Here is a 25,195-nt window from a genome sequence, read left to right on the forward strand (position 1 = left end):
GTATACAACTTCTTACGCTAGTATGATCACCTACTGTACATCTTTAATGTTTTATGTTCAAGATAATATCAGTAAAGAAGTTTCCTGGGTCCCAATTCCAAGGATCCTGTTGGTTACAGTCTAGAGCCTGATGACTAGGTATTCTTGAAGTGTCAGCAGAGGAAGATGGTCTTTGAGCCTTGTTGTAAGGCACCTTACCAAGGGCTGCTGACCACTGACACTGCTGCACAACCAGAAGGCATTGAGCCTTGGATTCACATCTTACAGCTAAAGAAGGCACCACCTGATACTTGGCCCTGTAGAGATGCTTCAAATGAAACTGACAAGGAAGAGAAATAGCAGACATCTAAGTAGACTATTTCTGAACCAGATGCCAGATCAAGGCTTCATACTTTAACTCAATAAGCCCCCTCTCTTTTTTATTTTCTTTATTCTGTCATTGGCCTTGAAAGATAATGCCTTCCTCTATCTCCCAGGGCACTCCTAATGGGGTAATCTTTCAGATTGCTAGATTTGTCATGGTATAAGAGATCCTCTGGTCTTCCCTGTGACCACTTACTCTATTCCCAATAGAGGAAGTCATTGCAAACTACAGTTGACTCATCTTAGAAGTATGTACCCAGTTAGAAACATTTGCCTATGTAAACCTCAGTACATGGGTACCCTCCTATTCTCCTGATTATCCAGATTTGCCCCCACTGACTTCAAGAGATCTCACCATCCCATCCTTGTAAGGCACTTAGGATGACTTTTTATTTCAGAATGGGAGATTCTCTTCCCATATGCACTAAAAATCTAACTGACCCCTGGCTTAGGAGTAAACGCAAAGGAGAATATGATCAGAAACCTCTCCTTAACTCTTGGAGACACTTCAGATCCCATTGCCGAGACACTCAAGGCCCAGCAAAGATGCTTACGCTCTCTGGCCAGTGTTATTCTTGGTAACAAAATTCTCTTTCAGCTGAGCAATAAGGTGTGTGTGCTGTAGTCAATAGCACCTACGGTGTCCAGATTAACACTTCTGGGGATGCTGAAACTCAGTTACATAAAATCAAGAAGCAAGCCACTAGGCTTCTAAGGGGGGTTCCTTCTACAGAGGTCTCCTCCCTTTGGTTTGGGTCCTGGGGACATGACTCCAAAGTGCACTCCAAACTTTGGGAATTATCTAGCTTACAGTTATAATAATCTCTCTGGCATGTTGTATTCCCTCAAAAGCTTCAAATGTGTGTTTGCAGCCACTAATGACCAAGCAAATGTCTCCTTAAGACCGGAATGTCAGCAAAGGAACGAAGAGGACAACTGACCAAAAAACTGTGAGCCTGAAGCCATGAACTGTGAATATCACAGAGTTTTAGCAAAAATGGGATCACCAAAAGTTTTGAGAACTCCAACACGGTGGCTGACAGCGGTGCTAGTACCGTAAATCTTTATTCTGTCTCTCAGGCGGAGTTTGATCAAAAAGGGGGAATTGTTAAGAAGAAACAGTAGGCTGGGGCGCCTGGGTGGCTCCATGGGTTAAAGCCTCTGCCTTTGGCCCAGGTCATGATCCCAGGGTCCTGGGATTGAGCCCTGCATCGGGCTCTCTGCTTGGTGGGGAGCCTGCTTCACCCTCTCTGTCTCTGCCTGCTTCTCTGCCTACTTGTGAGCTCTCTCTGTCAAATAAATAAAATCTTAAAAAAAAAAAAAAAAAAAAAAAAAAAGAAAGAAAGAAAGAAAAGAAACAATAGGCTCAAAATGGAGTCACGTCCGTTCTACGAAGACTTAAGATCTAACCTAATTGCAGTTTTAGTCTCTTCCTGGAGTGGAATTTTAAACCAATGAATCTAGAATCTCCTGATGGGCATAAGTGAGGTCATCTGTATGATAAGACCTCCTGTCATTCCCCCTGAGGGATGGTGACCTTGCCCCCTCAAAAAGCCTTTCTTTTCTTTTGCTAATAACTTCCTATACCACCCGATTTCTGCCTATAAAAAGCTGCCTGCTTTTTTGTTCTTTAAGCAGTGGTTGAGAGCATGCATTCGGGACTCAGATTTCCTTGGTTGGAATCCGCCCTTCACCAGTCAGTCCTGGCTCTGTTAGAGTAGACAGGCTCTAATAGGACAGCGACAGGTCAGCAAAGGGGAAGTCATGACCAGCTATCCAGAGGGTCAGAGGGCTGTCCTGGCAGCCCTCCACAAGAAGCCAGATCAAACTAGACAAGCCAAAGATGGCAGATGCTATGAAAGAAAACCCTCTACTAAATTAGGAAGAAGTGCAAAACTCTGCTTCCCTGCTCCAATAACTATTCGGGCCCCAGTTAACAACTGTCGATAAAATCTAGAAAACCAGACCCTGTGGGCACAACACACATGTTTTTTCTCTCTCTCTCCCCTCTCAAGCAGGCTCATATATTCAAAGTGTGCTTTTTGCTTTAATAAACTTTCCCTTTTGTGTTATTCATCCACCTTGCTATGTTGCATGTCTGTCCTTAAATTCATTCTTGTGACAAGATCAAGAAAATCTGCCAACTCCTTTGACTCTGTCTGGGTCGATTCCCCAAGTCCTAGGATTTCCCCTGGGCACCTGGTAATAGCTCTGTGATCATGAACAAATTACTTAATCTTACTGTACTCTGTTTCTTCATCTGAGACATGGAGATAATCATAGTCCCTACCTTGTAGGGTTATGAGAATTAAATTAGTAAATGTATGAGATTCTAGAAGGATGCTGGCACAGCCTAAGTGCCCACAAATTTTAGGTACTGTTGGTGCAGCCCTAGTACTCATTGATCTAAGCATCTCATATCCTATACTTAATACCTTTCTTACATAGTATTTGCAGCATGGAACTTCTAACTCCCTATTATTTCTTTTGAAATGATTTCTTCCCAAGCAGAAACCATGTTTGTCTAGATCCCCCAGAGCCTTCTGCCTGGCATAATGCTATGCCGATGAGAGTTACAGGTGACTGAGCAGAAGGGAACAGAATTCAATGAGTGAAATGGAGTTGAAGGTTCTTACTCGTTGGCCCCATATAGTCTGCCCCAAATTAAGTAGAAGTGTCAGCAGTCATTTTTGAACTAGAAGGGACCTAAAGAATCATCCAGTTGGATCCTTCATTTTATAGAGATCCAATGACTCGCACAAGGTCACACAGTCAGTTAGAATCAGAGCTGGGAAGGGACTCCCTTGGGAACAAAGTCTGGTATGCTTTCCACTGAGCACTGGAAAGGAAACCTGTGTGTTATTTCCAATACATAACCAAATTCCAACCATATGTGTGACTTAGAGGAAGTTGATGGATGATGGTAGGAGATAAGCTGAGCAGATGTGCACCACCGTGTAGAGAAACTCATAGAAATAACAAATCACTGTTGTCATGTCATTCTGATCGGGTCATCTTTCAGACTTGGCAACCATAGGATTCTGAGGTATAGGGTTTATTTAGGTTAACAATTCGCATTACTGTATTTCCAGCAATTCTAGTCATACTAGGTAGAGCAAGCCAGCCCATGAGCACTTCTCTGCATAGCATGAAGAAAAGATTCACCAGCTCTGCTTAGCTCAGTGGTCAAGCCACATCTCTAGGGAAGAATAGACCCTGGCAGAGGAGGGGCAGAAGACAATGGAGCCAGCCTCCACCACCCTTGTTAGGAAAACAAGCTGCTGGCGCACAGCCACAGTGAGTGTGTTATGGCCAAGTTATAATAGTGAATGCAGAGCCCGTGGGCCAGGCCCCATTCATACTCTGCCCGAGGAATTCATAGAGAGAGATGCACCAAATCTCCCGTCTCACTAACATTTTCAAGGTGCCCACTCACACGCATGCCACTTGGATGGTGAATCTGGACAAGCCTAGAGAAACAAACTGCCTTCTTTTTTTTTTTTCCCCCTTAAAGATTATTTATTTATTTATTTGACAGACCGAGATCACAAGTAGGCAGAGACACAAGCAGAGAGAGAGAGGAGGAAGCAGACTCGCTGCTGAGCAGAGAGCCCAACGTGGGGCTTGATCCCAGGACCCTGGGATCATGACCTGAGCCAAAGGCAGAGGCTTTAACCCACTGAGCCACCCAGGCGCCCCAGACTGCCTTCTTGAGACTAGAGGGGCGTCGGGACCTAGAGTCAAGCCTGGTTTACTTCAACTAAAAGCTGCACAAACTTGAAAAAAATCCCTTAACCTCTGAGCTTCTAACCTAATCATTTATCAATTATAGGATCCAGGCTGCATCAGGGGTTCCCCAAGCTGATGGCATAGGCTGATCCCTTGGGGAGGTTTTATTCTCTTCTTCCCTTATCTCCCAGTCTTATCCTCAAGGCTGGTGTCCTGCAATCAAATAATTAATCACTCAACAAATTGATCTGCCTCTCTAGCCCTTGCTGACAGCTACCTTCTCTCCTGCCCATCAGTCCCCACATACTCACACTTGACTACAAGCTCTCCATAGCTGCTCTGTAATTATATATGGTATGTATGTCCTTATCCCACTCCCACTAGTTCAAAAGCTTCTGTGGTCTGGACCACTTCTGTTTGTTTGTTATTTTCACATACTCCTTCCTGACTCAGTGGACCATCTTTATAAATTAGACTGCAGTAATTCTATCTGGCATGCACTCTGCTCAGCTGGACACCTATTAGTCTCAAGCTGTGACACACTTGCCCTAGTCACCCCTCCTGCTTTTATACATATGGTTGTGGTCCCCTGTCTTCCCCCAGGATGGCCACCTGCTGATCACGTATCTCGTACCATTTCATGAGCCACCTACGTAAATAAATGTATAAGGGCATATTCTTTCATATGATTTTTAGTTGATATTCAGGGTCCCACATCTTGCTTTGTCCCATCTACTATGTCCAGTTCATAAAGAAAAGCAAGGTTCTAACGGCGAAGTGTGAGCTTGCACGGCCAGGCCTTCCCTCTGAGGCAAGTGAGGCATCATGGAACGTGGCTACTAAGAGGTAGGGTGGGGTCAGAATTAAGGCATAACACCGTAGGATGTGATCTGAAAGGCAGAATCCAGGGCAAAGTCAAGATTAAGCCCAAAGACCATCTGAACAAAGGTTCTAAGCGGTAAAACACCAGAAAGGAGAGGGGAGAGGATCCTGAGGCCCCAAGCTGAGGGAACAGTCTGGGAATGTAGGAAGGTAGGAGGTGCCAGCGGAGGATCTGCTCGGATTCCTGAGGGTAGGACTTTGCACCTGCCCACCTGTGGCCAGCAGCCACGCTAGAGGATGTTGCTGTTAGAGGAGCCGAGCCCAGAACCTGGAGACAAAAATCTAACATCTCAGCTCAGCTGGTTTTTATAATGTGTCATTCTATATGGTTACCTATGAGCAAAAATAAAATTGTCCACTTCATGGTTTATCCTTTATTCCCCTTTTCTTCCTTTCTATTCTGACATACTTTTCATAATGGCTTTATTTACATTTTGCATATTTAAATACTTGGTGGAAGACGATCATGTTACATTAGCATCCATTTTCAGTTTCTGCTCATTACATCCCAGATCTCACACGTACCTACCTTTTTTGGTAAGTGGAGGGTATACAGGCTTTTTAAAGCAGGGTTTCATTTGTAAAATACAGGCAATCCCTGAATGTTATCTTATAAACAACGCACCATTTTGCAACAGTCTCCAAAATGATCATCAAAAGTAGTGCTGTGATATTCCTATCGTGTCTTTGGTTTGATGCATTAACTTGACTTTACTGTAATTTTACTATCTTTTAATGTTGTGCAACATCTCTGGGATGATCAAACCCAGCCTTACCAGAATGCTCAAGAAATTAAATGTTTTAGTTAACAAAACATTCTTTTCAAATAAGAGCAGGAAACATTTCCCCCAAAACTGTAATCCATTTCAACCCATTTCTCTTCCTTAATGCCTAGCACACTGGGGGTAGCTGGATCTTCAATTATTCAGGATTGTGAGCCTGATGTCAGTAAGCACTCCACAGCATTACGGACATCTAGAGTTGATACAAGATTGAGGTAAATGTCTACAACAATTTTTAAAGACAAAATTCCTGAAAAAATGGCTGTTTTTCTTCTGCATTCTTCTACTGTCTTCTGAATAAAAATAGCTCCTCTTAATTGAGACGGCTTACTGTGTATGCCAAGCTTCACTTGCATGACCTCATTCCGTCCTAACAACAGCACAATGTGGCTGGTTCTATTATTGCCCTCCCCACCCATGTCCTGAACAGAACAGAGCTGTGTTTTTCTGCAACCTGAACACTGTCAGAACATCTAGTACACCCTGAAAGTCTTGTATCCTGCCACCCCCAAACAATCCATCTCTGGGGGAAATGTTGGGAGGCCTGGCACTGGCGCCATTGAGTCTGAGAAGAGAGAGCCATACCTTTAAAGCTGGATAAGCTCCCCTCCCCCCCTTTTTAAGTAGTCTCCAGGCCTACCAAGGAGCCCAAGGTGAGGCTTGAAATCACAACCCTGAGATCAAGACCTGAGCTGAGATCAAGAGTTGGATCCCTAACCAACTGAGCTACCCGGGTGCCCCAACTATTTACTTTTGATCAACTGTTTTCTGGGGTAGAAATCCATTCGAAGGTCAGAGTCAGAGATTAGCTGCAACATTTGCTTCTACTTCCCACTGCAAATTGGACCCAAACAGCACATCCAGGTAAATCCAAAAACCAAGGGAGAGCCCCCAAGTTTTCATGAAACCTCATCATGTGTTCTGCTCAGAAAATAAAGCAAAATGCACTTTGAAGGAAAGTGAGTTTTTGTTTTGTTTTTAGAAGATTTTATTTATTTGACAGAGAGAGAGAGAGACTACAAGTAGACAGAGAGTCAGAGCAGAGAGAGAGGGAAGCAGGCACCCTGCTGAGCAGAGAACCCAACGTGGGGCTCGAACCCAGGACCCTGAGATCATGACCTGAGCTGAAGGCAGAGGCTTTAACCCACTGAGCCACCCAGGTGCCCCAGAAAGTGAGTTTTGAATTAAAAAGAAACCTGCACAACCATACTACCTCTGAATTGTACACTTAAAAATGGTCAATGTGATTATAATGGTCAATTTGGTGTCATGTTTATTTGACTGACATAAAATACACGTGATCTTAGCCAAAAGGGCGAGAATCGATTGACTAACATAAAATAAAGCAAAGGAAAAAAAGACATCTTGCTCAGTACAACATTAGAATATTACAATATTTACCAAAATCTATGCAGATTCCTTCTGGACAGTGGGATTCTGCTGTTTATAAACACTGCTTAACATCTGTCTCTTTTCTATTTAAAACGTCCTCCAGACCACACTCCTTTGCAATGTTGGAAAGGATTAGGTTGGCCTGGAGCCAGCTGTCTGCCGCTTGGGCTGCTCTGCCTTCGTGTTGTCTGTGAGTGAGAAGCCAGATGCCCTCCCTTCTTTCTGGAAGGCTATTTATTGTTTTAGAGGAACCAGCCATCAAAGAGATCTCCTGTACCCCACCCACTCCTCCCAGCTTAAAGTTCTGGACTGGAAAATGCTAACATCCGACCAGACACACAGAAACATCCTGAAAGACAATGCCTGGGCCCTGATTTTCTAGGGAGGGGAGCTGGGGTTTCTTTATGACCACATCAGCCCAGCTTGTTTTTAAGACTCTGACAATGCTAACAAGCTAGCTTAAATCTACAGTGTCTGCCTGCTCTTATCCAACACTGACTTATATTCAAGCTGTCATCTAGGCCACCTCACTTAAATTTCTTATTTTCTTCCTTGCCTCAGCATTGTACCGATTCCCCTGCTCTCAACTCTGAAAGTCTTTTTTTTTTTTTTTTTTAGATTTTATTTATTTATTTGAGAGAGACAGAGTGAGAGAGCATGAGAGCAGAGAAGTCAGAAAGAGAAGCAGACTCCCCATGGAGCTGGGAGCCCGATGTGGGACTCGATCCCAGGACTCCAGGATCATGACCTGAGCCGAAGGCAGTCACTTAACCAACTGAGCCACCCAGGCCCCCCTGAATTCTGAAACTCTTATGACAGGAATAAAATGTTTCCAGAAAAGATGGACATGGATTATGCTGATTGCCTAGTAGAGGTTAACCAGATGGTCCAGAAAATTCTTATATTAGTGGTTTTTAATAGTATCAACAGAGAAAAGCAATTTTTTTTTTTAAATTTGCAAAGAAAACTTAGGTCCAGAATATATCCCTAGTTTGTGGAAAATGGCTGTGAGGTGCACGGAGGGACAGAGGGTGTGCCTGACACTGGGAAGTGATGTTGTCTTTCTCCGAAAGGCAGTGGGGAGTAATAACTCTCACAATGGGGTGTATATCTCTCTCTGTACTTTCTATGTGTGTCTATTTATGAAGGCTTGAAGTCAACAACTCCTAATGCCCTTACATTTCACTCTAAATTCCTCAGCATAACTGACAAGGCCCTGTTAAGGCAGACTCCGGCTTACCTTCCAGCATCATCTCTCCGTGGCCACCCCCTTTCTGCTCCACTACCTCAAGCTACCCCATCTTCCTCCCACACCTTCAGTGTTCCAGGTGCCATACTCTCTCAGCTCTAGGCAACTCCTTATGCTCTTCTCTCCTTCTGGAATTTTCTTATTTTCTTTTCCCATCTCCTTCTTTACCTGGTTAACTCTCACCTGTCACGTATGAGCTTGAGTTTTCTCGTCTCTGACCCTGTGCTTCTGCTAACAAGGCTTTCCCGCAACTATATATTACAATTGTTTATTTAATAGTGCCTTGCCCTGCAGTTAAAAGCGCTACAGGTACAGACGTTGTGTGTATCTTGCTCACCACCGTGTCTCCAGCATCTACCTAGCATAGGACTGTGAACATCATAAATGCTAAATAATAATAATAATAATAGTTGAAAAAGAAGAACAGAACAATTAAGAGAGTGGCAGTGGGAAAACAGACAATGAAAAAGCAGGAGAGCAGGAAGGGGGCAGGCAGGGGAGTCAAGCAGAACAGTCAATAAATGGTCCCAAAGATAGTCAGAAAAATATCCTTGCTCTTTCCAGTCTCGAAAGAGAGAAGAGATCTATGTGGTCTGGGACGGACTGAATCTTGAATTAAAATCTGCGTCAATTTTAGCACCTAGAAATACAGAATCTTCACCTTGCTGTAGCCTCTGAAGCTTCACCTAAGCTGTTCAAGGGCCCGGTGCTCTAGGAAGACGCAGCGGGACTCGGCGCTACCAGTGAATTTACCCTGGTGTGTGCACATGAGCTTGCAAATGTCCACCTCCTTTTTTTATTCTAGGAAACTGAATTCTAGACTGCTTAAAATATAACTTGAAGCTGGGACTACTGAGTAGCCTAAAAGGACGGAAGAACCATCAGGACAAAAGCGCCATCGTTTTTTCTAACTGGTTTCCTGGTTTCTTTCACTGGTGAAAGAGAAGTCAAGTCTAACACAGCTGAAACCTGCCATCTAGTGGGCCTTCTGATGACATGAGTTCGCCACTGTGAAGGGAGCGAGCATCACAGGACAGGAGGCCGGAAGAAGCCGGCAAGCCCGCATCATCTCCGGTCTTCCCCGGGGGTGGTCGATATCCACCTTTGAGCAGGAGGGATCATTTATGGCCTTCTTTTTTTTTTTTTTTCCAATTTATTTATTTTCAGAAAAACATTATTCATTATTTTTTCCCCACACCCAGAGCTCCATGCAAGCCGTGCCCTCTATAATACCCACCACCTGGTACCCCTACCTCCCACCCCCCTGCCACTTCAAACCCCTCAGACTGTTTTTCAGAGTCCATAGTCTCTCATGGTTCACCTCCCCTTCCAAGTTACCCAAATTCCCTACTCCTCTCTAACGCCCCTTGTCCTCCATGCTATTGGTTATGCTCCACAAATGAGTGATTTATGGCCTTCTAACAGAGCTCCTCTTTGCAAGTAGCCCAGTGTAATGTTTTCACATTCTGATGTCCACAAGGTGAACAAATCAATGTGAAATTCCCATCACTTTAAATTCAAAGCTATCCTAGCAAGAAATCAGTGCCCCCTTTGGAAAAGCATAAAAATCTTAATTCTGTTTTGAGTCTTTATTTTATTTTTTTTTTTTAAAGATTTTATTTATTTATTTGACAGAGAGAGATTACAAGTAGGCAGAGAGGCAGGCAGAGAGACATAGGAGGAAGCAGGCTCCCTGCTGAGCAGAGAGCCCGATGCGGGACTCGATCCCAGGACCCTGAGATCATGACCTGAGCCGAAGGCAGCGGCTTAACCCACTGAGCCACCCAGGCACCCTGTTTTGAGTCTTTAAATTTAGAAATCAGATTTATAAGTTGAGTGTCCAACTTCTTTTTTAGAAGTTATTTAAGAAGAAGAACTGTCTTCTTAAAAAAGTAGTAGTAGTAGTTAGAAGTAGTAGTAGTAGTAGTCGTTGTTGTTGTTGTTGTCAACAACAAATCTATCTTCCCTGAAGCAACTACCTACATGAGGTCAAGAGTGGTCTTTGGTCTAAAGGACTTTGGTCTAAATGTGTCCCATATGGCATAACTCAGAACACTTGCAGGAATAGCAGCTCCATGTCAGGAACCAAGAGGCCAGGTTCACCTTGCTGCTCACCCACTGTCACTCAGAACCAGCATCTACCTTCCATGAGTCTCTGTTTCCTCATTTGTTAAAAAGAGACACTTAAGCTTAACAACTACTAAGTTCCCTTTGCTCTCTCAAGTTCCATGAGCTTGTTCCAGAGTTAACAGGTCTCCTGACCCCAGCGGCCTGATTTTCGACCCACTCTGTACTCAGTGCCCAGTACCACACTTGCACTGAGATACTGATGGAGGGCCTGAGTGTGCTTGTGAAGCAGATGTCACCTCTGCCAAGCCAACTGCTGAGTGAGGGACACAAACATAAAACAGGGATTGTGCCATCGGTGATGAGGGCTTCAGGGAGAGTAGGTAACTGGGCCTAGAAGAGGGTGGGGCCTGAGAGGACGGAACAGGCCTGGGTCTGAAGATCTGTGAGCAGGTTTTTCCATACGTGCCTTACAAGCAAGAAGACGCAAATGGGCAAAGGCCCAGGCAAGAAGGAGACTGGCACATCTGGGCATCAGAGTCCACAGAGCCTGGAGTGTGAACAAGAGAGTGAAGTAAAATGAAAGAGGAGGGAAAGGCAGAGGCTATAATATGCATGGCCTTGTGGGCCATACAAGGAGTTGTAATTTAATTCTAAGAGCATCAGAATTGCTCTATTGAAGGGCTTGAAGCAAAAAAGTGACAGGAACAGGTGTGCTTTTGTGAAGATCTGACTGCTATGTAAAAGACTGAGGTCTGGTTCAAAACTGGATGCAAAAAAGCTAGTTAAAAGATTATGCTGTAGTCCGTGTAAGAGATAAGGTTCATTGCTGCCATGATGGAAAGAAGGAAGACACAAGAAATCATTAAATAGTGTCATTAGGGTATCCAGTAGTAGTTGATTGGACATGGAAGAAAAAGGGAAGCATCGAAGATGATTCCAGGCTTTTGATTAAGGGCAACTGGGTAGAATTAGTGCCATTCATTGAACTGAAGGACACAGGAGAATGACCAGGTATGGAGAAGACTTATGAGCTCTGTTTCAGATGGTTCTTTTCAGAGAAATGCTCAGGCAGTTAGCAGGATGCAGGACAGTCATACCGGGAGCTCAACAGAACAGTTCAGGTCTGTCATATGATCAATGGAGAGCAAGTGGTAGCATGTACTGAGAAGAGAAAAAGACACAGAACCAATACTTAATGTTTGGGAGAGTGGACAATGCAGAGTTGGTGAAGCAAACTTCAAGGAAGGGCCCAGGAGGCAGGAAAAAAACTGGCAGAAAAGAATGCTGTGGAAGCCAAAAGCAGAGTGTTCCTTTCTGTTGAATGGACCTGGTGGGGGCAAGTCACATGGGGACTGAAAAGAAACCCTGGGTTTAATGACTTTGACCTTGGTGATTAAATGCATGTAGAGTAGTGGGGGCAGGAGTCAGGCGGTCTAGGTGGAGGATGATAGGAGGGGACAGTGGAGACCATAAGGGTGGAGAGAGACTCTTCCAAGGGGCCCAGTTCTGAAGGTGAGAGGGGACAGTGGCTGGAGGGCATATGGGGGCTAAGGCCAGATTTCTTAATACAGAGAAGGCTCATGGAAGGGATCCTGTTGAGAAGGGGAGGTTGAAGATGCCCAACAGGGAGACAGTAACTTACATCTCAAGTCTCCTGAGAATGCATGCAAGGGTGATATCCAGGACACAGACAGCGATTGGCCTTAGTCCGGAGGAACAACCCTTCTTCTACTATAACCGTCAGAGTAGGGAAGGAAGGGATGTGTTAAGATGGAGTCAAGGCAATTCGAGGGCTCCAATTTCTCAGTAAATTAGGTGAGAATTTCATTAGCTCAAAGGAGAGAGATGGAAAAGATCAGAGATTTAGGAAGAGAGAAAAAGTGAGCTCTCTAGAGAAATCTAACCAGCAGTGCCCGACACAAGTGAAGTGACCACAGTCTAATGGCACCCGCCTGGCCAGCTGCATGCTTTCCTCCACCAGGGTTCAGTACCCAAGTGTGGGCAAGAAGACGTGGGCGAACAGGTTATGGGGTTGTAAATTTCCAAAAGGAAAAACAAAGGGTAACATAACTTACTTAGGATGGATTCAAGAGGTTGGTAGAAATAACAGACCCTGGAGTCTGATGAGCATAGATGGAAGCAAGATGGATAAAGCAGGAGAAGTTCCTGGGGGTGGGGGTGGAAAGGTCAGCTGACAGAGTGGCTCCATAAAGTGAAGCCAGGACAGGCTCTGAGAGAGTGGGGACGGATCCTAGGTGGCACAGCACCGTAGATAAAAAACATAGTCACATTTTGTTGTCACTCCCCAACCCATATGTGCAGCACACCCGTCACGCTAAGTATATTTATCTTTGAATGTTGAATGAACAAATGCATGCCCAGGAACTGGCTTCTGGAATGACCACCAAACCCTGGGGAAACCAAAAAACTGTTCCCTGAGTTTTGGTGTGTGTTGGGCACTCTTCACGGTGCTAGGAATAGGATGATGAACCAAACAAACATGGATATTCCCCAGCAGGGGCTTACATTTTCATGGGGGGTAAGATGGGGATAGGCCCCAGATTACAAAGAATTGATCAGTTCAATGAAAAAGGAAAGAGGTGTACTGTATTTTCTGGATATTCTAAATTATAAATTACATCGGCTATGCAACATTCTCTGATTTGAGTCTTGATCAGAATTAACTGCCCCAAAAGAACCCTTGATGATCATGCTTGAGAAATACTCACTGCTTGGTAATGATTAGTTGCAGTTTATTGAACATTTGCCATAGGCCAGGCAGCACTTACATTAGGTAATATAATCTCCATATTCCAGATAAGGAAAGTGGGTTCTAGGCAAATTGCTGCTCAAAGAGCACTTTGCTGCCTAGTGGTAAAGGCAGGATTAAGCCTACCTATGCCTCTGCCTGACCTCTCTGTTCCATAATTCATTCCCCTCTTCTGGTCAGAAGACTAATGGACAAATGTGGTAGCATTGTGAACTTTGTTTCAGAAAGCTACCAAAACTGCTTAATATGACCAGGCTTTGTTGGAAGCACACCTGGGGGGCTTCCAAACCCAAAGCTGTCAGAACACTGGTAAGAACTCATTCCACAGGAAAAGAAAACACAAGATGAATACTTCTCTTCTCTCCAAAGGTACCACGTTCTGGGAAAGATGTCAAGAGTCAATTTGTTGAATCTCTGGTGTCAAATAACTTGTGATTTTGTTGTTGTTGTTTGAAATAGTTATGACTAGATGTTTTTCACATTTTTCACATTTTTTGGTAAAGTCTTAGAAGCCCACATCTGTCTTTACTTTCTTATAAAACCCTGACTGGGCTTTGAATGAATACAATTTAATGTTACAAAGTCAAAATTGGGTTTCTTAGCTCTTAGATAGTTCTTTTCCATTCAGATTCATGTTCACTTAAGATATTTTCAAAAGTATTCTGGCTAATACAACTTTGAAAATATTTCTGGAAAATACTATATCTTCAAGGGCCAAATCATCTAGGTTTAAAATACTGTAAGTCGGGGGACCTGGGTGGCTCAGTGGGTTAAAGCCTCTGCCCTCAGCTCAGGTCATAATCCCAGGGTCCTAGAATTGAGCCCCACATCGGGCTCTCTGTTCTGAGCAGAGCCTGCTTCCTCCTCTCTCTCTGCCTGCCTCTCTGCCTACCTATGATTTCTGTCTGTCAAATAAATAAATAAATAAAATCTTTTGAAAATATACGGTAAGTCAAAGATTAACTGTTCAGAATGATTTTAAAAAGCTCAATTATGAGGGTTTTTTTTTTTAAGTATGTAAATCTCACTTTGGGAACTAAATCATTTGAAAGGTAGTAAATGGTAGTAAATCTTTCTAAATTCCCAAGCAGGGGATGCACACACATACTTTAATACACACACACACACACACACACACACCACTCTCCATTCTCCATTCCATATCTCCCAATATCCCTCAAGGAAAAGTCTACAAGATTACATCTCCTAACACCAGAAGAGTATCCTCAGAATAAAATGGGAAAGAGTCTTAATACAAGAAGGCAGTAAGATGGAGAGAGATTACTTGTATATATTTTAACTTATTTATTCTCTAAGGTGTATGTTTGTCAGAAGTGGGAGAAGATTGTCTAGTCACTCGATAGCTAAAGCTAAATGCGAAGGACTGAGTTAAGCCCCACGAAAAACACAGATTTTAAAAAAAGGAGTCCTAAGTATAAAGAGTGATCAAAGAGGATGCATCCTGGGCCTTGGGAAAGCAAACCCAGGGAGGCGGGACAGGCTTCCCTGAGAAAGCCACAGGCAGGCTGAAGTTGGCCAGGTTGACGAGGGGGCCCGGAGGGAGCTGGGCACATTTGATGATCTTACAGGGTAAGAGGAGCCCAGGCTAGTGAAAGCAGAGATACTAATCTAGAGATTAGAGGTGACTTTACAGAGATTCTGAGCTTAGGGAGGGTCTCATCTATCAGGTGAAGATGTTGGACTTTATCCCCAGTGGAGCCCTACTCTTTAAGTAGGGAAAGGTCATGTTCAGATCTTAAGACCTCAGCCCAGTGGCTGTGAGAAGAAGTCCAGGAGGACATCTGGGTGTGGTTACTGCATTTCAGGATTGGGGATGAGGGACAACATTGGCTGGGACTGTGATTGGACGGGTTCACGGATTGAGAGGATGTGGGGGCATGAGGGGAGTTGAGGGGGAAGGCAAGGATGCTCCCCAGTTTAGTGTCCCAGCTGCCATGTTCCGTGGCCTGGAGGGAAGGGAAGATGTCTCGGGGTGGAGTTTGTATGGAAAATGAACCTGTCAGAAATGCCCCAAATTTTTGATCCTAAGATCCTCATTCTTTCTCCATTTGAGTCATCCCAGACAATATCCTGCATAGATTTCTTTTCCTGAATCATATGAAGAAAAAGCTGGAAAGATTCTTAGAAGTCATGCAGTCAGATCCCTTCATTCTGTGCATGAGAAAAAGGAACCCCGGGGATTTCTGGGCAACCCCCACAAAGATGCGCTGGAACCTCAGCCCTTAAGGCCCTGGGGTCCTACCAGGACCCACTTAAGTGTGCTCCGTGTTCTTGCTTTTTAACACTTTTCCTAAGCATCATCTTCGCCACTTTTCTTGTGCAAGAAACCAGGCACCAGAAGATACTCATTCAAACGTAACCCTCTTAGCAACTGAGGCTCTGAACGTGAACCTCACATACTCAGAAAAGTAAACACAAATCAGAAGCAGCTGAGAAGTTCAAAATCAGTTTAAGTTGCTGTCTCCTCAATGTGCTTACAGGCATCTCCAGTTAGATCATTTCGGTTTTCATTATGATCACATACAAAATAACAGAAAGCAGTGATTGGGCTCATTATTTTCATGGTATGAATTCTTCAATATCTATGCATCGTGGTTTCAACTATTTGTCTTTTGGCTTCCAATAAAATTTCACCATTTTAACCCATGTGGATAGTATTTGCAGTAATTTTTTAAAAAAAGGACAAAGAAATAAAATCTATGGCTTTTACTCATGGAGCTTTCATTTTTGTATAAGCTATGAGGGTGAAATGGTAGATGGCAGAAACAACACCATATTTAACACTAAACCCTGGACCAACGTAAGTAAAAATAAACAAACAAATGCTCACCTAAGGCGAGAGTCCTTAAAGGTGTCAAGATAGGCGGGATAACTCCATTCAATCTTGTTCCCTTTACATCGAAGCTCTAGAGTTTGGCCTGCGGTCAGGCTCAGGGTTGCTGCAGGCTTCTGGAAGCGGCCTTTATCCATCATATGTATCATTATAGATTGAGTCTTTGGTGGGGCATCAGCTGCATCCCTGTCCTTTATTTTAGGAATTTTGGGTTTCACCTTCTTGTTGGTAGGCTTGATTCTATTCTCTCCAGGTTCCTTTGGACGCTTGTTCTTGGGAAGCAGTTGGCCAGTAACTAGGACAAAAGTGAAGAGAGAACAATGCAACTCAAGTACTAATGAACCAGAGGATTCTGCACCTAAAACAGGTAAACTTTGGACACTCTTCTCCTCCGTGAAAATTATTTTCAGGAATGATCCTTATTTTCTTAGTTCATCCTTCTGTGGGAAAACAATGACTCACTGAGAGGTAAGATATTTCATTTTCAAAGATTTTACTCCAATTCAGCAATTTACCTCATTGCACATTATGAGCTAAAATTTGCACTTACCAAATAACAAGACCATTTCTTGTAGTTCACCCTGTCTCGCAGTCCCTAAGGGGTCACAGAGAATGGCAGCATCAGAGCTGCTCAAAGTTGTTGCCCATCCTTGTGGCCTCAGAGATATCACTGTTCGTTCTGAATTTACTGTTTAAATGCAGGAGAATGTCATCTCCAGGGAGTACAGACACCAACTGCACCATAAACCCTCTCAGAGGAGTTCAGGCCACTATGAACTTTCTCCCAAAGGATTGCGCACAGCGGAGTCTTGGTGTATCTGGATGGACGATGTCCATATGGACGTTGTCCATATAGCATACAAAGCTTAGGAAGAAGTAAGTCCCAAATATTCCCTCATTTATTTTTTATTTTCTAAAGATTTGTCTTAGAGAGAGAGCACGCACATGAGTGGGGCAAGGAGCAGAGGGAGAGAAAGAGAATCTCAAGCAGGCTCCCCACTGAACAAAGAACCCAACAGGGGGCTCATCCTATGACCCTGATCATGACCTGAGCTAAAACCCAGCTGGCCACTTAACCGACTGAGCCACTCAGGTGCCCCAAATCCGTGCTCATTTAAAATTTCCTAAGAAGTAAAAAAAAAAAAAAAAAATTTCCTAAGAAGTTATTAAAAGCTCAACAGTAACTATAGCAATGGTTTAGAACTTGGCCAACAAAATATTGGGGGGGTAGGAGATTATTTGATCACCAAAGTTGTTGATAATTGCTGGCAAAAGGTGATAATAAAAAGACGATCTAATTAGAGTCTATTTTATCACTGTTTTTCCTTTCTCTATAGATGTCCACCCCTGCTTGCCTGCATCCAGGGAGGATGGCTCCCACTTTCCTTCCCTTGTTATGCCTCTGGGCTCCAGAATGTCCCACATGCCTGCACAGACTTGGACTTGTGTTTGCCCAGAAAGGATGAGAAGAAGTTCATGCAGTTTCAGTCTCCCCTCTCTCTCTGCACGAACTCAAGGACAACCTCACTAGTTACCCACAAAATTACTAAATGTCCCAACTTACAGGGCCCTGAGAGGTCATTTAGGTAAAATTCTTACATTATACATTTAAAAAAGGAGACGCTGTTACACTCATCTGGTTGGTGGCAGAATGTGAGAGTAGAATTCAAGTCTTCTGACTCTTTCTGCAGTGTCAAGTATGTACCTATGTAGGTAAGTATCCTGTATATTTTTTAAATAGATAGCAACACAAGGCTTGGCCAAGATTATACAAATACAAGGCATATGTAGAAAATGAGAAAGAGTGATAAAGCAGAAGAAATGTTTTTCCTTTTTGATGTATTTATTTAACTAATACTATGTTGGAGTACTTAAGACTCAGGGTGGTCAAAAGTATAAACAGGGATCAAGAAATAGAAAAAGGTAAGTGTTGCAAGCTCTTATACGGGTGGGCCAGGCAGGTGGCCACAAAAGATAAGCCAAGTGGGCCTGGTAAGGCCATGGCCTCCCTAAGGGACAGCTGCTCCTGCTTCAGCAGGGACAACTCCCTGCCTGCAGAGAGTACATGCCCACACTTGCTGGATCTGAGACCTCAAAGGATGGCAGAAATGCAGATTTCCTGATTTATAAGTGCCAGAAACTCAATTTTTAGAAACTTCCTGTTTGAACTCCTGAGGTTAGAAGTCTGGTAGTAATTGTCCTTGAAGGGGTGAGATGACCAGGAGGGGACATGAGGGGAATTTCCAGGAACATTCCCTCTTGATCTGGGCTAGTTACAGGCATGTGAACAGTTTGTGAGTGTTTCATGAAGCCAAAATTTAAGGCTCTAAAAATCTAGCTGCTCTGGACTCAACTGCTTAATGGTAAGCTTGGCTTCCTTTGCATGTTGCCCTGTGCCCTTTGAAACAGGAGCCATTCAGATTCCGCTTTTAGTTCAGCTGAGCCCAGACTCTGGAACCAACCCCACTCTGATCCCAGTATCCATCAACATCAACTCCTCAGCCTGCTGCCTTCTTTGGGCTTATATGTCTTGCTGTCCGAGCCCTGTTCTTTTTTCCATGGCTTCGGGGCCCGTTGAGACCCTTCCTTCTTTCCCTAGGCCTTCTTTCCTCTAGCTGCTCTGGATCATGGGCCCTGCTGAGCTTCTTCAGTCCTTCCAGAGAGCACAGTTGTGTCCTTGAGCCCCAGACTCCAAGGTGAGTCCCCAGTGCCTGCTGCTGAACCTGCTGTTCGCCAAGACATCCCCTGATCCTGCACATTTGCCTTATTTACCCTCAAAGTTCTAATGACAATGGAGGGTGGGCAGTGGCACACATGCACATATTTCCCCAACCTTCTAGAAGGAGAAGCCCTGTAACCACCAGGCACATGTCAAATCAACATGAGTGCACTCATCCAGCAACGTCAGTTGTGAACTTAAATCTCAGTTTTGCAACAGAGTGAAAATCACCGTACTTTACTTAAGGTAGCACATTCTGTTGTACCATGAGAATGTCCGTCATCTGTGCTTTGCAGGCATTTCGAACGCACTGTGCCTATGGGATTCATGGACTTCTGGGCTAAAGTTGAATTTGATGTGTTTTCTTTATCATGGAACAGGAATCCAGGGTATCAAAAATGACCACAACTGGCTGTAAATCCAATGGAATTTAGACAAACAGCGCAACTCACCTGACTTCTAACTCTCAGATCCAGTGGGACTCTGTTTCTCAGGAAACTAATAAGGGATATTATGCATCCAAATGTGGTATTATCCCTGCAAAGTAATTTGACTTGTTCAACAAATAGACATAGCAACTGATCTAACTGTATAGTTGGTCCATCTACCTGATGGTGGAATTGGTCCAAGGTCTGATAACAGTGACACTAAGTTACAAGAGCCAGCTTTCTGACCCCATAAGGCATACAGACAGACCTGGGATTGAGTGATTCCCAAACTCCATTTCTAACTTCTTAAAGAACATGACTTTTCTACCTATGTAAATTATTTTCCAAAGATCTGAAAAATTTATATTACAGATAAATAAAAGCAAAAGCCCATTACCATTGTGTTTTTGAGATGATAGCATAGTTGTGTATTTTATAGAGAAATAAGTGATAAAATTCATACATCATTAAATATCACTATTGACTTCAGATCCTGACTGCCACTTACTAGCTATGTCACAGCAGGATGTTACCTACCCTCTCTCTGTTTGTTCATCTATAAATTGAGAATTATAGGTTAACAATGACTATCTTATCAATACTTGTGGAAGATTACATGAGTTAATACATTTAACACACTGAAAATATTGTCTGGCCCATAATAAGTAAGTGCTAGTTAAGTGCTACTTGCTATTTTGTGGTTGTCTTGTGATAACATCTCACGGTGATCTCCATGATAAATTTGTAATGGAAGCAATGAAGCTAATATTCTTCCTAATTTACAGGTGAAATAACTGAGCACAGACGTCAAGTAGCTCACTGCAGGTTACTAAGAAGTTATCTAAGAAACAGATCCTTGGATGTCAGGTCTAGAGTCTTCTCTGGTTCATGCTGTTGTCTCTTGAGTCACTTAAAAGATTAGCATATTGTAACAGTTTCTTTTCTTTTTCTTCTTCTTCTACCCGCCCCCCCTCTCCCCACCAAAATCTCATGCATAACACCCTGTCTAAATGGTTTCTTTGTGTGATACGCCCCAGGCTTTGACAAGAAGTTCCAAATCAAACAGAACATGATGCCAGGGAGGCGAGTACAACCTTCCTGGAAGGGCTGGGTATGCTTTTCCAAGGCATACATTAGAATCCCTAAGTGAAGAGACACTGGTCAAAAGCCTGTCTCCAAAATAAATGAATAAATGTTATAAAATAAGAAGTAAACAAGACAAAGGACTGTAACCTTTTGGCACTAATTGAGGATTGCAATCACCCCTTAATAAAAGTAATTTAACTATTAACCTCTGTAATTCTATAGACTAGAATTATGTTGGAGAAGTTAAAAAAAAAAACCAACAAATTCACTAGCAGAATCATTGACAGCTGCTCACAGGAAGACTATATATGAATACTGTCATTAATATAAAGATCTGTAGCTGTTTGCCTTTTTCTTCTCATGGACAGTTAAGGGTAAAGGTCCGACATGAGGGTTGTATGAAAATAATTACACCGTAAATTGGCTGAGTAGCTTAGGGCTTCCCTAGTGAGTTATATAAACTGATGAACATGCCCTACTCTAATTTTTTGGTTCCACATGGAACACCCCACAAGAATACATACACTTTGCCAAGAACAACGTTGAGGAGGTAAGAAAGCAATGACACTTGGGAGAAGAAAATATAAAGATGAGAGGCTTTCCTTTCCCTACTCTCTTTGAGAGACTCACTCCAAAATACCCTCTTACTATTTCTTAAAGTATCATTTTCTTAAAATAGTAATTTCTAAGAAGAAACACTTCTACTCAAGGAAAAGGTTGTTACTTTGACAGCTCCTGCCTAACTCCATCAGGTCGCTGACCTCTGCCAGGAGCAGTGCACCCCCAAAGTGGCCCCCACATGACTAGCCTCACCCAAAAGTACGCCCACGGCAGCTGTGTTTTAGTCACAGCAGGAAGGCACATGCAGCCCACACAAGGTGACCCTGGAATATCTGGTTCTGGTGACCAAAAGGACTGCACTTCCAGGCCTCACTGGACACCCTTTACATGACACAATATTCTTCAAGGTTGGAAGATGTAGCTCATCTCCCTAAAACATAAAAACATAGAGAGTGAGAGAATGAGGAGACAGAGGAATATATTCCAAACAAAAGAACAAGACAAATCCTTAAATAGGACTAAACAAAATGAAGATATATGCACTCTATCTGATAAAGAGGTCAAAGTCAAGGTCATAAAGATGTTCACTGGATTCAGGGAAAGAATGGATGAATACAGTGGGAACTTCAACAAAGAGAAAGAAAATATTAAAAAGAACCAATCAGAGTTGAAGAATATAATAACGGACATAAAAAATACCCTAAAGGGAATCAATAGCAGATCAGAAAATGCAGAAAAGTGGATCCATGATCTGGAAGACAGGGTACTGGGAATAACACACAAGATTTAAAAAAATGATAATCGCTTAAGGAATCTCTAGGACAACATTAAGCATACTAACGTTTGCATTATAGAGTTGCCAGAAGACAGAAAAGGACTGAAGATTTATTTGAAAAATAATGGCTGAAAACATTCCTAACCTAGGGAAAGAAACAGACATTCAAGTTCAAGAAGCACAGAAAGCCTGAAACAAGATTAACCCAAAGATACCCATACTAAGACACATTACAATTGAATATCAAAAATTAAAGATATAGAATCTTGAAAGCAGCAAGAGAAAAGCAACTAGTTGTGTACAAGGGAACACACAAAACAGTTGGGTTTTGAGCTGAAACCTCACAGGCCAGAAGGGGGTGTTATAATATATTCTAAGTGCCAAAAGAAAAAAACTATAATCAAGAATACTCTACCCCACAAGATTATCATTCAAAATTGAAAAAGAGGTCAATTTTCCCAGACAAACAAAAGTTAAAAGGGTTCATCACCACTAAACTGACCTTATAAGAAATGTTAAAGGGACTATTTAAGAGGAAAAATAAGTGGAAGAAAATTGTGAAAGAAAAAAATCTCACTAGTAAAAGCAAATGGAGTAAAGGAAGTGGACCAACCACCTATGAAGCTCTTGTGAAGGTTAAAAGACAAAAGTAGTGGGGCGCCTGGGTGGCTCAGTGGGTTAAGCCTCTGCCTTCATCTCAGGTCATGATCTCAGGGTCCTGGGATCAAGCCCCGCATCAGGCTCTCTGCTTAGTGGGAGCGTGCTTCCCATTCTCTCTCTGCTTGCTTCTCTGCCTACTTGTGATTTCTGTCTGTCAAATAAATTAAATAAGTTTTTTTTTAAAAGGCAAAAGTGGTAAAATCAACTATCTACAATAATTATATAATGGATACACATACCAAAAAATGTAATATGATATAACATATGTAAAACATGGGAAAGGTAAAAATATAGCAGAGTGCTTTTAAAATGTGTTCAAACTTAAGCAACGATTAACTTAAAATAGATTGCTATATACATAGGATGTTATATATAAATTTCATGGTAGCCAGAAACAAAAAACCTAGAAAAATTTTACAAAGGAGTGAGAGAGAGAGAGATTTCTAAACATAGCACTAAAGAAAGTCATCAAGTCACAAGAGAGCAATAGATGAGAAAGGGAAAAGAGAACTATAAAAGCAACGAGAAAACAATGCACAAAACACCGTAAGTATATATGTCAATAATTACTTTAAATGTTGATAAGTGCTCCAATCAAAAGACATAGGGTAAGTGATAATTTGAAAAACAAGACCCAACTTTATGCTGAATATAAGAGACTTAGTTCAGAGGTAAAGACATACACACCAACCAAAAGTGAAGGGATAAAAACAGATTATCCATACAAATGGAGATTTAAGAAAAAAAAAGACCTGGGGTAAAAATATTTATACCAGACAAAAGAGTTTGTTTGTTTATTTATTTCACAGAGAAGGAGTGAGTGTGAATCAGGGAGGGAGGATAGAGGGAGAGAGAGATTCCTAAACAGACTCCATGCTCATCACCCTGAGATTATGACCCAAGCTGAAATCAAGAGTTAGATGCTTAGGTGACTGAGTCACCCAGGGGCTCCCAGACAAAAGATACTTTAAAATGAAGATTGTAAAAATGGCAAAGAACGATATTATATACTGATAAAAGCATCAATCCAGCTGGAAGGTATAAACACTTATAAATATCCATGCACACAACATGGGAGCACTAAATACAAAAGCAAATTTTAACAGACATAAAAAATTTCACAGTAATGCAGCAAGAATAGGGGACTAAAACTCCCACTTATATCAGTGATCATCCAGACAGAAAATCAATAAAGCATCAGTGACTTTGAGGAATACATTAGCCATATAGACAAATATATACAGAACATTACATACCAAAACAACAGAAAACACATTCTTTACAAGTGCATATAGAAGATTCACCAGGACAGATCACATGTGAGGCCACAAAACAAGTTTCAGTAAATTTAAGAAGACTGAAATCATATCAAACATCTTTTCTGACCCCAAGAAAATGAAACTGGAAATCAATTATGAGGGGGAAAAAAAAACCCTAGAAGAAAAAACAAGTATATGGAGGCCAAAAAAAATTTAATTAGCCAACTAATGGGCCATTGAAGAAATCAAAGAAATAAAAAATACCTAGAGACAAATGAAGATGGAGATGGAAACACAATTTTTCAAAATCTATGGGATGCACCAAAACTGTTCTAAGAGGAAGTTTATAGAGATAGAGACCTAACTCAAGAAGCAAGAGAAGTCTCAAATCTAACTTTACACCTAAAGGACTTGGGTGGGGGGCGGGGAGCCCAAAGTTAGTAGAAGGAAGGAAATAACAAAGATCGGGTGAAAAACAAATAAAAGACTAAAAAAAAAATACAGAAGAAGATCGATGAAATAAAAACTGGTTCTTTGAAAAGATAAAGAAAATTGATAAGCCTTCATCCAGACATATGAAGAATAAAAACAGGACCCAAATAAAGAAAATCAGAATTAAAGAGAAGTTACAACCGACACAATAGATATAAAAAGAATCACAAGAGACTACTATGAGAAATGACACATCAACAAATTCTACAACCTAAAAGAAATGCAAGAATTCATAGAAATATAAAATCTTCTAAGAATGAAACAAGAAGAAATAGAAAATCTGAACATACTGATTACTAATTAAATTGGATGAGTAACCAAAAAATCCCAAGAACAAAAGTTAGAACCAGATTGCTTCACTGGTAAATTTTACCAAACATTTAAAGAAGTGTTAATACCTAACCTTCTCAAACTATTCCAAAATACTGAAGAAGGATTGCTTCCAAATTCATTCTATGAGGAAACTATTATTCTGATACGAAGACCAGACAAACACTACAAAAAAGGAGAATTACAAGCAAATATTCCTCATGAACATGGATGCAAAAATCCTCAAAAAATATTAGCAAACCACAGTCAACAATATATTAAAAGTATTATACATCACGATGCAATAGGAATTATTTATTCCCTTGAATCAAGGATGGGTCAGTATCTGCAAATCAATCAACATGATATACCACATTAACAAAATAAAGGATAAAAACCATATGATTGGGGGAGGAGTCAAGATGGCAGAGAAGTAGCACACCGAGATGACATCGGGTAGCAGGAGAGCAGCTAAATAGCTTATCAAACCATTGCAAACATCCACAAATCCAACAGGAGATCTAAGAGAAGAAGAGCAGCAATTCTTAGCGACAAAGCATTTGATAAAATACAGAATCCTTTCCTGATCAAAACTCTGCAAAGTATAGAAACAAAGGGTACATACCTCAGTATCATCAAAGCCATCTATGAAAAACCCACAGCAAATATTCTCAATGGGGAAAAAACTGAGAGCTTCTCCCCTAAGGTCAGGGTAGGGATGTCCACTATCACCACTGCTATTCAACACAGTACTAGAAGTCCTAGCCTCAGCAATCAGACAACAAAAAAATTAAAGGCATCCAAATCAGCAAAGA

At 42.0% G+C, this 25,195-nt stretch overlaps 1 protein-coding gene across 1 annotated transcript in view; it reads right to left on the reverse strand.

The window, feature by feature from the left end:
- The window catches only part of PDGFRL (platelet derived growth factor receptor like), an 84,769-nt gene that overhangs the window by 34,518 nt on the left and 25,056 nt on the right, over positions 1-25,195 (reverse strand). Inside the window, exon 2 of the mRNA XM_044225504.1 lies at positions 16,089-16,386. Coding sequence (XP_044081439.1) covers positions 16,089-16,386 — 298 coding nt within the window. The remainder of the gene's footprint in view (positions 1-16,088; positions 16,387-25,195) is intronic.

This window comes from Neovison vison, chromosome 11, assembly GCF_020171115.1.
Source record: "Neovison vison isolate M4711 chromosome 11, ASM_NN_V1, whole genome shotgun sequence".
Lineage (NCBI taxonomy): Eukaryota > Metazoa > Chordata > Mammalia > Carnivora > Mustelidae > Neogale > Neogale vison.